At 48.2% G+C, this 13,252-nt stretch overlaps 1 protein-coding gene across 2 annotated transcripts in view; it reads right to left on the bottom strand.

The window, feature by feature from the left end:
• Positions 1-13,252, bottom strand: part of PRKCA (protein kinase C alpha) — a 362,239-nt gene that overhangs the window by 96,474 nt on the left and 252,513 nt on the right. For both annotated transcript variants that reach the window (XM_053910761.2, XM_053910762.2), the window contains 2 exons: positions 13,104-13,215; positions 9,809-9,937 (listed from right to left, as the gene is read on the bottom strand). In XM_053910761.2, coding sequence (XP_053766736.1) covers positions 9,809-9,937; positions 13,104-13,215 — 241 coding nt within the window. The remainder of the gene's footprint in view (positions 1-9,808; positions 9,938-13,103; positions 13,216-13,252) is intronic.

The raw sequence follows: 13,252 nt of genomic DNA, 5'->3' as shown, positions 1-13,252 counted from the left end.
GAGCCACCCAGCCAGGGCCCCAGATTTCTTTTGATAACTCTCCTAAGAGTGTGTTGGAGTTTGGTTTTGTCCTTTATAATCCAAAACACCTACCTAGTAGTCACATTCCTTCTCTAAACCTTGCTTTTGGCACAGGTAAAATGCAGAGGTTGGGTTATAGAAGTGGTTTTCAAACTCTGGTCTACAGACTCTTCTCCTGGGTCACAGAGGAGGCAGAGGAAGGTGGGTGCCGCATCCTCTCCCCTTGAATGGGAATATCACTCCAAAGAAGATGTCACTTGAAGGCATTTGCTGTTCAAACTAGTTTGGAAATCACTGACCTCACCCACTTGCAGAGTTCCTGGAGTCTCCAAGTCTACAGTCAGCCCAAGGGGCCCCGCTGATTGGCACTGATTAGCTTTCTCTCTGAAATGACTCTCATGGCAACACAAATGCTAGAGCCAGAGGGAACCTTGAAGTTCAAGTGCCTTGATTTGCAGATGAGGAAACAGAAAGAGAGAGAGGTTAAGTGATGAGGCTAAGGTGGGTGGCAAGTTAGAATCTTTGAGGTGAATATTCTGAGCTTCACACACAACCGCTCCCCTCACACTAGGCTCTTCCAATTCTGAAAGTGCCGGTTGCTCGCTGTTTCCTGGGCAGTCAGTGCCTGGAGGGCGGCATGGTGAAGGGAAAGCAAATGAAACCCGGCGCCAGGCTTTGCTGGGCGTGGATTAGGCCCCACTGTGGTTCCATGTCAGAACAAGTCAGGACAGAGAGAGTTAATGGGTCAATGAAGTGACATGCTTCGATTCACTGGACTCTGTAACATCAGTGTGACAGGGACACATGTGACTCCAGTCAGAGTAACAATCCCTAATGCTTAGTGAGCATTAGTCAGCTGTGGAGCTGGGAGTCAAATCCAGTCTCTGTGACTCCAGAGCCAAGGCCACAGTTTCCTCTAAACCCAGATCACTGAACTGTCTGATCCACATAAGCCTCCTGTGTGTGTCCTGTCTGCACAAGTGTTAGTCATGTCAGCGTGCTGAGGATTTTTCTTCCGAAACATACTGGCATCCTGCAGAAGCCCGGAGTTCTGAGGATGACAGAGTCCCTCCTCTCCTGAGGCGGGGAGGGGGTGTGCGGGGGGTGGTGGAAGCGCAGACTGAAATCAGCTGAAGATCACTGGGAATTAGTGAGAAGTAACGAGGCTGGCTGGTGCTGTTGATAACGTGTGGTGCACACACTTTCCTCTCTGGCCTTCTAGGCGGATGTTCACCCACAGGAGACCTGCGGGTAGCCCCTGGGGCCGCCTATCCAACGAGAGTGGCAGTATAGCCAAAGCAACATGCCCTCCCCCTGCCGTGCACCCCCACTCCCAGCAATAGCTGGCTACAGGCAGAGTGACTTAACAAAGGGAAAGAGATGTCAGCACGGTATTTTCCAGAACAAGAGCCCTCCTCTCCCCACCTCCCTACTGGGTGTTCAGTGAAGCAGGCATTTGTCTTGATTGCATCCCGTGCCTCCCGCAGGTCTGAGCTGCGGAAGTGGCACTTCCCCTCCTGTACCTTCCCCAGATCCAGCACCCCCACCTTGAAACTTTGATAGAAAGTTTGCCCTGCATCTGTTCTCGCTTCATTGTTCTAGGGGAAAAAAATGCCTGCCTTGGTTTTAAAAGGAACCCTGACTGTCTTTAATTAACCATAAAGCTTGCATTAATTACCAAATGGGTGGTAAAGTACAACCACTGTTCTTCTCAGCAGAGAACGTCCCCTGTGGGCAAGCTCTGGTGCGGAGCGCTGTGCAGGTGGCCACGCCCCCCTGGAGTCAAAGGAGGATATTTTAGAACTGCCCCAGGAGCTAACGGTCTCCTGCACCCTTTCCAAGTAGAAATGCCTGAGGCTGAGGTGAACACAGTCTGATGTCTCTCTGCAACATTTCCACACCCACAACCAGGTCGCGAGCACGCACGTGAACTGGAGATTGTTTTACAAAACATTTGGAAAACAAATGTTTGGGGGATATCAGAACAGCTCAGTGCTGGAGGCAACCATAAGACAGCACCTGTGTCTGCTAGCTTTTGGGGGGCCCACTCTCACTTACCCTTGAAGAAGAAATCAACCAGAGGGGAAACACGCCTGCATTTATTTGGCGACACTGTCTCTTGTTGAACCAAATGATTTGCAAACACTGAAGGTTCAAGTTCTCCAACCTCTTGGTGGGGAACCAAAAGGGGGCATTGGCCTGCTCTTTGTTTCCACTTCCATTCTGATCCCTGTAACATATCCTCACCCATCAAAGAGTTAAAAGAAAGTTTCCACAGAAGGGATTAAAAAAAAAAACAAAACATCATTTGCAAGCTTCTAACAGATTCCTCACTTGGCTAATGCATTTACTTTCCAGAAGAAGATCAAGTTCTTTGCAATAATTTCACGGCAATTAATCTTGTGCTTAAATGATAATCCTATAATTAGAAGCAATTAAAATCCTGCACAAGAATGACCTGCTCAGTAATGTCAATGTCCCTACATGCTAATGGGGTAATCTTGAAAGAGGCCCCAGAAACTACTTGTTTCTCCTCTTCCCAGGGATGCAGGCATTCAAAGAGCGTCTTAAGAATACTTCTTTATGGCAAGAGTCACTGAAGTCACAGTGGACAGAAGCCTGGGGCCCCTGTAAAGAATCCAGGGGCTTGAAATCATCTTAAGCAGGTGGAAGAGAAGCCATGTCACTTCCAATCTGAATACCTGGGCAGGTGAAGACAAAGGGGCAAACACCGCTTTAAGGAAAAGGCTCTAGTGACTCTTTGCCCCTCACCCTAGCCTTGCTGCCTCCCACGGACACCCAGTGACTAAGCACCCAGGGTGGAAATCTGTGTTGGAATCACTGCACAGAGAACCACACAGGAATAACAACCCGTAGGAGGGCGCGCGGCTAGTTAGTACACATTTGACATTTAGCTCTGCCAAAGATAGGTCAGGACGAGGCACCGCAGTCAGGATGCAAATAATGAAACGTCTCTTTGACGCGATGCAACCTCTTTCTTGACTGTGTTTCTCTAAAGGACCCCCAAAGTCATGTGGCTTCAGGAATTAGGCCAAAACAGGATCATTTAAACTTGATGCAGACATAGGGTTAGAACAAGAGGAGTTACTTGGGTTGGGGATGTAGGAGCACAGTGTAAAGCTGAGAGTAACTTGTTTCTGTTGAGCCTACTGGACACTTCTGTCGTCATCATCATGATCAACAAACATGTATCAGGCACAGATGCCAGACACTGGGCGGGACCAGGAGATGAGATATCTCTCTGACCTCAAAGGGCTAACAGTCTGGTAGAGGGAAATCAGCATGCAAATTAACATGCCAGTGAAATCGCATTACAAGTGCTATAAAGAGCATGGGGAGAAAGTGGTCAATTTTAGGCAAGGTGGGAAATGTTAGGAGAGGCTTCAAAAAGGTAACTGGAACAGAATGTTAAAAAGACGTTCCCCCAAGGGAGCAGCAGGAACAGCAAGCGCAAAGGTGAGGCGGTGGGAAGTAGCCTGCCCACCAGGAAACAGCACTTAGCTTTTCTTTCATATCGGAACACAGAGTGTCGAGGGATTAAGGGACACGGGCAGGGGGCATAGAGGAATGAAGACTGGGGAGGCAGGCAAGGTACTGGCTGCTGAACGGGTCACACAGACACGTGACACCTGGTATTTAGGAACGTCCAATCAAGGAAGAAGAGTAGATAAATCCATTGAAAACATTCCAGCATCACCTAGAAGCACGTGCCTTTGAACGGGCGATGTGCAAGCTCTCTTCTGGCATGAGCAAGCTACGGTTGGGCTGAGAGCAGGGGTGTCAAACTCATTTTCACCAGGGCCCACATCAGCCTCGTGGTTGCCTTCAAAGGGCCGAATGTAATTTTAGGACTGTATAAATGTAGCTACTCCTTAACAGTTAAGCAAGAGCTCAGCACTACCACTGGGTAGAAACAAGGTGCTGGGCCGGATTCGGCCTTCGGGCCTTGTGTTTGCCACCTGTGGCTGAGAGGGTAGTTCCTGTTTTCTTTTGCAACGGATGTGTCTGGATGTTAAGCACAGGGAGAACTGCTAGAGGTGGGTTCTTGCCAGACTGTGGGAATGCGAGAGCAGGGACAAGTCTGTGATGGGGAAGAGCCAGGGCCAGAAAGAGAAAATCTACGGTGGAGGTTGAGAAAGGATGTCATCCAGTCGCACATCTGGCCAACTCACGCACAGTCAGAACACATCCTGAAGGGGTATGTTTCCATCCTTGCCCCTTTTAATTCTTCACTTTAGGGCAGGGAAGACTTCAGCCAGATTTCCTGCTGCCACTTTTATTTCCAGCCATTATCTCAGCCTTGGACACGGAGGCGCGGGGGGTGGGGGGAAATGACGACAGACCCCCAGCCACAACGGTGCCGGCAACACTGCAGTAGTTACAGGTGTTGAAGGGCCACCACGGAGGAGCCTCCACTATTAATCGCAGGACAGAGACGTAAAATTGCACACAGGTTAGCAGTGGTGTGGGCCACGTCCCTGCTACAGGGAGAGCGGTGTGAACCGGCACGTTGTCTTCCCTGGGCTGAGCTGGGAGTCAGCTATGGAAGAGAGTGGGAGGGGCATGTCTGGGTGTCGGGGCGCAGCGTCCTTCACCTAGCAGCTGCGTGACCTTGGGCAGGCCACTGGAGCTCCTCCACCCTGTCTCCTCAGTTACAAAATAATAGTGATGACAGCATTCGGCCCTGGCCAAGTGGCTCAGTCAGTTGGAGCATCATCCTGTGCCCCAAACGTTTGTAGGTTTGACTCCTGGTCAGGGCACATAACTAGGTTGTGGGTTCAATCTGCAGTCGGGGCGCATACAGGAGGCAACCAATCGATGTTTCTCTCTGACATCCATGTTTGTCTGTCTTTCTCCTCCCCCTTCCCCAAATCAATAAACATATCCTTGGGTGAGGATAAAAAAAAAAAAAGAATGTACTTAAAAAGGTTTTCCCATTTGAAAGATAAGTATTTAACTTGGGAGCCTGTACCGCATGACTCCTAAGACCTGTGCATTCTGTAAAGTGGGATGATTGGAGCCCTAATCCCAAAAATGGAAAGAGATTCCCCCCATCTCTCCCCACCTCACACTCAGAATTCCCCGATTCCTGGTCTGAGTGGAGCTTCTTGAACACCCCTGCCCTTCCGTGGCTCAGTGTCTTTCCCTGAAATGCCCTCTCCCCACCTGTCCTTCTGTTCCGCTGTCACTTCCTATGTGAAACCACCTGCATCTTCCTCAGGTGAGGCCCGCTCTCCCCCGCTCCCACCACACTTAAAGGAACCTGGAGCACTGCCCTGCCATTCTCTTTCATGTCTTAATTCCCCCCAAAGACCGCACATTCCGTGATGAGAGCCCTGTCTTAATTATCTCAGCATCCCGGGGCCTGGTGGAGAGCCGGAAGCATGCTCAGTGAATGTGTAACAAATGAATGACTAAAAGGATACATGGCTACTATAGGAAGCTGAGTTTCACTGCCTTGACTCCACAGCAAGCATGCTATTATTACAGGGTGGAAAAGTACAGAAGGAATGTTATTATGTTAATCATAGCAACACGAAAGTAAGTCTCAGCGGCTAGGGTATTGGGACACGGGCGCCAAACTGCACACAGTCCTGGAAGGCAGACAGAAGATGCGACCCTTATGGAGCAAAAAAGCTCGGAACCCGCAGGAAGTCCTCTCCCCCACGGAACTCCTTTTAGAACTTCAATGTCTGTGCCAAATTAACCACTCAAAGTAGCAGAGAAAATTAGACTCTTCAACAGAACGATCTATTTGTGGGAGAGATGTGTTCCTGAAACAGTTGTAAAGCATATGATATTTTTTCCATTTACTTACAACATCAAATTGAAAATTGGTTCCCATAAGGGATTTTACCACTCCCCCAAACCAAATAAAAAAGCACACAAGAACATAGAAAACCTATGAAAATCACAGAGTGAAAAGAAATGACACTGTTCAGATAACATCAGAGCCACTGACCAAGGACAAAAAATAAAAATGCAGCAGGAAAGCAGTGGCCTTGACTATAAATACCACACCAATCTAGACAGGACACTCATCTCTGATCTCGGGAGGGTGATTTCCGTCCCAGAGCAGGCGTCTACTGGGAGTTACTGTTTTACTTTGGAAATTATTTTTGACTTGAGTGATTCTGCACAGGTAAAGTGGAGAGGGAGCTGATCCACAATTAACACAGGTGCTCAGAGTTCAAGTGCATTTTCCAAGAAATCACTCGCATTTGATTTCCTCGTGACGGTTTGGTGTTTATATCCGCGTTCTCATGGACGCCAGGCTAAGTCCCACGTCCCGTGAAGCCCGCTGTGGAGCCCCCTTCCCTCTGCCTGTCTGGTCCTCACAGCCCTCTGCTCTGTCTCCTCTGGGGCATCCTCCCTCCCCGCTCACGGCCAGGACTCTGAGCGCCTCCCAGTGGTGCCCTGGTTAGCGCCACATAACTGAGCGTCAATTAATACTTGGACTGGATTGTCCTTCCTTTTGTTCACGGTTCTTCTTTCTCCCCTGGTTCTATGCCCCACATTTGGACCTTCTGTGATCTCAAAGAACGTGTGGAGTGCTGAGTAGGGGTTCAGCAAATGTTTATGGACTTGGTGTTTATTTGAAAGGAGACTCTTTAACAAATAAGACGTAGGAGGTATGGGAGTCAGGTCTGGGGTCCAGTCCTCACCCCCATCAATTTCTACCTTATAACATGTAGCCATTTCCTTCCCTTCACTCATTGGCTCATCTCAAAAAGGAAGATAATAATAGTACTTTATTGTACTGTTTGAAGGGGTCAGTGAAACAATAAATATACAGCGCTCCACACAATGAAAAGGTCCAGTTCCATGAGCACTCTATGTATTGTAAGTACGCAATAAATGGTAGCTGCTCTTACTTAGGCCGTTTGTAGACACAAACTCGTGCCTGAACCCTGGGTTGGGAGGAGGTGCAGGCAGGTGCTGCTCAAAAGGACCTTTGCTTTGTGTTCCTCGCAGCCCTTCTGTACTGGGATATGTTTGATGTCGGCCCTTTAACACAATTTCTAGTGAGTAACACAAGCACCTATTTTCCACAAATTTATCACATACTATTTAAAAATGTGACTACTTTGATACTCAAACTATAGTTACATAAGGAAGGTAGTATCAGGAGGTGCTAGGTGAAGGGTACACAGAAAATGTACTTTCACAACTTTCTTTTTTTTTTTTTTTTTTTGCATTTGGACCATAAGCTCTACTCTTTGTGGTTGACTATTTCTATTTGTGTTCCCATTAACACCAGGTTAATTCTAATTCTGAAAATCTAAATGTAACTCTACATGAAAAGTTTTAGAGAAATGATTGACTATCAGTTACTGCTTTGAGTCTGGTTTTTCTCTGTGTGATTTTGGACAGATTATTTTCTTTGTGCCTTAGTTTCTTCATCTATGCAGCAAGAATGATAACATAAACTTCTACATAGGGTTAAATAAGTCACCGTGTAAAGTGCCGCCTTTGTGGAAAGGGCTCAGTTAGTGTTAGCTGCTGTTGCTGTTATTGCTGAATTCATCTTCCTAGAGCGGAGCTATATCTATGCAAACCCTTTTAGACTAATTCTCAAGAGACTTGACCTAGATTGTGGCCATAAGTTACACTGGCGGCCTTCATGAGAAGTCTATGTCTGACTCAGTGAAGGGCCCCGTCCCCTAAGACGATTCCACACTGTGAACCCAGCTCAGCGCTGAGCAGTGGTGGAACCGGTAGGAGACAGGCCCTGGGAGAGCACTCTTTGCTGCCCGTGCAAAATGGCAGCTGACCTTTCTCTTCTGCTTGTGGGGCACGTGCCCCCCCACCCAGGGCTTCTGTGCCCCTTTGTGCAGGCTGACATCTGTGCAGGGTCTCCGGAGGCCCATAGGAGAGACTGGAAAGCGTGGGCAGCACCATTCGGCTGCTGCTTTTATTACAGGACAGCCCCCGGGCCAGGCCCGGCATGCACAGTGTGCGTTTTGCTGTCTCCAGAAGCAAAACGAATGAGAGCTGGGCCTTTACAAACTCTGCGCAGGCATTCTCTCCTCAGAGGGGCCACGGACCTCACGGTTAAGTGCCGACAGTTCACCTCATCAAGCTAAGGGGGAACACGTTGAAATGTTTCTCCAATAAGCATTCGGTTTATGCTTCTCAATCCCTTACTTTCTATTGAGACGCTCCCTGCCCCCAAGACATGACTTTGACAGAGGAGGAGTCTCAGCAGAAAGGAGATAGGACCAAGTGTGAGGCTGAGACAGTGCAGACGCACTCAGGAGCCCACACGCTCCTACGACGGGGACTTTGTTCACAATGCGATCTGGACCGGTTGCTCTATTTGCTGCGTTTCATAAGGTTACCGAGAGGCTGTGTGCTGACCCTCTTCCAGCAATACCTCCAAATCCCCTTATTTTCCCTGAATTCTTATCTGAGAGGACAGCTGTGGGTAGAAAGTTTGCTTATTTTTTAAAAAATTTTATTTATTTTTTTAGAGAGGGGAAGGGAGGGAGAAAGAGAGGGAGAGAAACATCAATGTGTGGCTGCCTCTCACATGTCTCCTACTGGGGACCTGGCCTGCAACCCAGGCATGTGCCCTAGACCGGGAACAAACCAGTGACCCTTTGATTTGCAGGCTGGCACTCAGTCCACTGAGCCACACCAGCCAGGGCATGCTTTTTTTTTAAATTAAAAAAAAATATATATATGAGGATGTTTTCAAAAATGAGCTTTCTTTGGAGCTCCTTCTCTCTTTTTCCTCCCTAAATAGGCCCTTTTGATCTTTTTCCCCCCTCATCTTTTATTGACAAGTAAAGAGCATTAAAGTTAGCCTTTCCATTTGCACCATAGCTTAAAATTCCTAAATACAAATGGCAACATTAATACCTTTGCTGTTCAATTGAGAACGAGTGCTCTCATCAAATGAAAGAGAGGGGGTGTGAGGGAGCCCCATGAGCAAGGAAGCAGGGTTGACACCTGAGAGCTAAACCACACATCAGCACGGAGCGGGCCGTGGCAGGTACGCCAAGTACCTGTGAACCCTGGACCGAGTCCAGGGCCGGTACGACTCCAGGATAACTCGATCGAGTGTGTTGATTTAACCCCCCCGTGGACGTGGGGGGCCAGGAACAGGGGATCTGGTCCCGTGCCGGGGCTGTTTGCAGGAGGTGCACGTGGTGGGATAATCAGAAGCACAGGGTTTGGAGTCCGAATGCCTTGGTTCCAATCCTGGCTCCGCACTTACTCTGTGACATTGCAAGTTACTGATCTCTCTGTGCCTCGGCTTCCTCTTCTGGAAAATGAGGCTCCTCGTCGGGTAGTCGTGAGCACTAAGTACATTAACTATGCGGAGTTCTTAGCATGAAGCCTAACGCAGAGGAAGCATAAACGCTCAGTGGCTGCTTGTGGTCACAGGCCTTAAGGCGGACTTACCAGGTTGGCACAGCCCGGTGCCATGAAACATCTGGGTCATCCATCGTCTTCCCTTGCCCCACCCCAGTTCCATTCTCACCCGCTGCAATTTTGCTTCATTGGCTTCCCTGAGCCCTTGTCACCAGGGGGTAATGCACCTGCCACGCTGTCAGACTTATGCCTTGGAATGGCGTTGAGCCTTTGGGAGCTAGCACACAGAGCGGTCTCCTAGGAGACATGCTAACGGGGATCAATGGACCAACTCCGAGGCAACAACCAGCCCAGGTGTCTGAGCCCTGCTATGGTGCCCCCCCGACCTCCATTCACACACCTGCTGGGAAGCTGCATGCCTGATGCCTCCACAAGTGTGCCTTACCTGTGACGTGGAGCTTTTCATCAGTGACCTCAGCCTTCAGGTAGATCCGGCCCCTCTTCTCGGTGTGGTCCATCCCACAGAGGCTGGGGACGTTTATGACACACTGCTTGTGCACATTCATGTCGCAGGCTGTGGATCAACAAAGCAAAGGCTGAGGCTGGGCATATGGACCCGAACTATCGCTTCCTCAGTGTTTTGGTTGTAGGCGCACAAGTGAAAACGGGCTACCCTTGAACTCGATACTTTGCTATATGTTGTTGGTGACATAAAGAGCTGTTAGCAGATGTCCCTCACAGCACAGGCTTCGTGTAAGTGACAATATCCTTAACATATCCACACCCTGTTTGTCCAGTCTCAGCTGAAGCAAAATGCCCCTGCCTGGTCTTCTGCGACTGCTTCAAATATTTAACAGTAGACGAAATTCCCATAGGTATATGCATACGAAGCACAGACTAATTCCTACTTTCGTACACAGAGGCAAATAATATGCACATCTTAAACAGAGGACGCTTTTTTTGCACAACAATTTCTTATGCCTTCCCAGCTCACCACTCAGAAAGGGTGAGAATCTGTGGGTTGAGCATAGGAAATTCATAAAATTTTCCTGAGCTAAGTCTGTATTTTCAAGAAGGCTTAAATACATCGCTTTTGCTTTTTTTTTCAAAAAAAAAAAAAAAAGAACTTGTATTTGATATTTTAAACCTGTCTTCAAATATTTAAATATTATTCCAAGTAAAACAAATACACGCCTGGCATGATACGCCATTCTTTACCAGCTGACATTGCGTGGGTGAGACAGGGGGAGGATTGAAGAAAAAGACTAGTCACGGCGATGAACTGAAGACTCCGTGGAAAGAATCCTGTGTGCTGAATACAAACATAACTCTGTAGGTGTTGCAGCTCTCTGGTCCTTGTGCCTTCAGGCTTCCAGAGGAGGACTGGCCACTGGAACCCTCACAAACCCTCGATGGGGTGCCACAGGCTCTTCCGTGACCTTCAAGGTGCAGCCTTCATGCCGTTTCGTTTTGAAGGTTTGACTTTAATGTGGTGAAATAAATTGAAGAGAGCATAGGGAAGGATGTCTGTTTGCTGTGATTGAACACAGAAGGCAGGATGCTGGACATGAGGCAGAGAGAACAACTGGTTGAGTCACACACGTGGATTCTGGTTATGCTCCTATTTCCAAAGCTAACTGTTCAAAGCGATGAACCTTGACTTAGCAAAGATACAGACTCATGAAACATCTTTAAGTGCCTGGGAAGAATGTGAAACTTAAAGGTAATAAAGGCCACCGCCTCTGGGAAGGACACAGACAGCAGGGGGGGCGTGGGGGGTGGGTGAAGGGCACTGCGCTCAGCTCTTGTCTGGGCTTCCACCACTAGTGGCTTTTGTCTCTTGGGAAGCTTATCTGCTCTCTCTGATGCCACTGCTTAATCTGCAAATAAAGAGCCTGGCCCACACAAGTGGTTGATAAAAGTGTATTTTGTTCCCCCCCGCCCCCCCCAGCAGAACTATACATGGTGTTATGACCCTACAGTGTGCGAGGGCACAGGCAGAAGACTCTTCTCTGCAGGCTGGGGCAGGGGTCGGGTCCTGGCACCCTCTTCCTCCAGGAGAGAGCACAGGCAGCCACCCCAGACACCCTGGGATTACAAGGGAAGGAGTTTAAAACAAAACAAAAAGCACTGATATTTAGAATATTTTTTTTAGCAATGGAACCCATTTTTCAAACAAAATCTTAAGCAGAATCCTAAAATATAAACCAGATGAGTATTAGTTTACTAGCATAAATTTAGTTAATAAATTCAAATTTATACCATTTCTTTATTATAAAGACATTCATGGATAACCAGTAAGGCCCTCTGATCCAAACAAAATCTTGAAGCCATCTCTTCGGGATGCTCAGTTCTGCCTGGAGAACTCATTCGTGTGTGTGACTTGTTAACGTCACACAGTGTCACCCCAAATCCTTGTTCTGACAGAGGAGTGAGCACAGACAGTCACGGGGTTTAACTCTACGCTTCACAGTCCCTGGGGCTCTTCAGTCCAGTGGGCGCAGCAGGAGAAACTCGACTGCACGTCCTCCCCAGTGAGTGGCGCTGGGCCATGTCAGGTCTCCGACGTTGTCTTCAACTTGTCAAGGTTGAGTGTGTGATGCATTCAAGGGATCATTTTTGTTCCAAGGTTTCAAGCAGTTAAAAGTATATTTACAAATGCACTTAGAATCTGCACTTGCAAAACCCCTGCAAACCACGTCTTGGGAATCCTAGGGTTTCTTGAAATGCAGCAGGCCACAGGCCTGGATCATCACCGAGGTCTTGATAGGCTATTGAATTCCACAGCTTGGGGAGGGGGAGGGCCCCTGTGTTCTGGGAAACCACCCAGCTACTCTGTAACGTGCATGCATCTTTGTTTTCATGTACTGTGCTTGCTGCGTGTAGGCTACTCATAGGAGAGCTCCTGGCCATAACAGTAATCATTAACGAATGACAACATGCTGATGTTTCCGTAACACTTCCTTGTCTACCAGAAAAGCAGACACAGTACTTTCACATCCTAAAAGTATACGCTTTTATTTAAGCAAATAAATAGCCTGGGAAATGAATTTCAAAATAGAATTATCAAGGCAAAGAGTTTCCACAGTTGTTTTTCTTTCCTCCTGGCAGTTGATGGAGATACATACAGAACAGAATGGGAGGGTGGAGGAGACCGAGGTCTTCCTCATAGGTGTCTTCAGCCACTTCACCGCCAGCGGGGCTCACAGGAGTCGGAGCTGCCCACTGCTACGCAGGGCGAGTGAAGTTAAGGAGACACCAGCCTGGGTTTTATTTTCAGTGTGGTTTCAGTTTAAGGAGAACCTACTGGATTTTTCCACGGTCCGCCCACTAATTAGAAACATAGGAAGATAATGACTATGGTGGCTTCGCCTGTTTTGAAGCCTAACCAAATGTGGAATCTGGGGGTGCGGAGTCTCTTTCCAGCACACGGCATTTGCTTTGGGGTTTGACTGCATGTCACCGTTGTTGAAGATTCCTACCATGAAAAACTGGGATAGCACCAACTTCATTTATAAATCGGGTGGTTTTTCTGGGTTCATAATTAGGCAATTAAGTAGTTTGATAAACCAGAACGTTAACAGTGGAAAAATCCTACACTTTATTGGTCTGCTATAAATCTGGATGATTCTCTTTGTGGACGAGTTGGCGCTGAAATGTTACTGAACCTGAAGTGCGCGGGGAGCTCTGGGCACCTGCTTCGGGGCCTCTCCACCCACTGGAAAAGAAAACTTACTTACTGTCGCACTTCATCCCCTGGTGGATGAGCCCGTACAGCAGCGACCCGCAGTGGTCACAGAAGGTGGGGCTCCCATAGGTGTGGATCTTAAACTTGTGCTTGCTCCTGGGGTCCTGCGGGGAGAAGAAGCACACTGCTCACTCCAGGCAT

Source organism: Desmodus rotundus, chromosome 9 (genome assembly GCF_022682495.2).
Source record: "Desmodus rotundus isolate HL8 chromosome 9, HLdesRot8A.1, whole genome shotgun sequence".
Taxonomy (NCBI): Eukaryota; Metazoa; Chordata; class Mammalia; order Chiroptera; family Phyllostomidae; genus Desmodus; species Desmodus rotundus.
The sequence above is the reverse complement of the archived record's forward strand: the minus strand, read 5'-3'. Positions and strand labels throughout refer to the sequence as shown.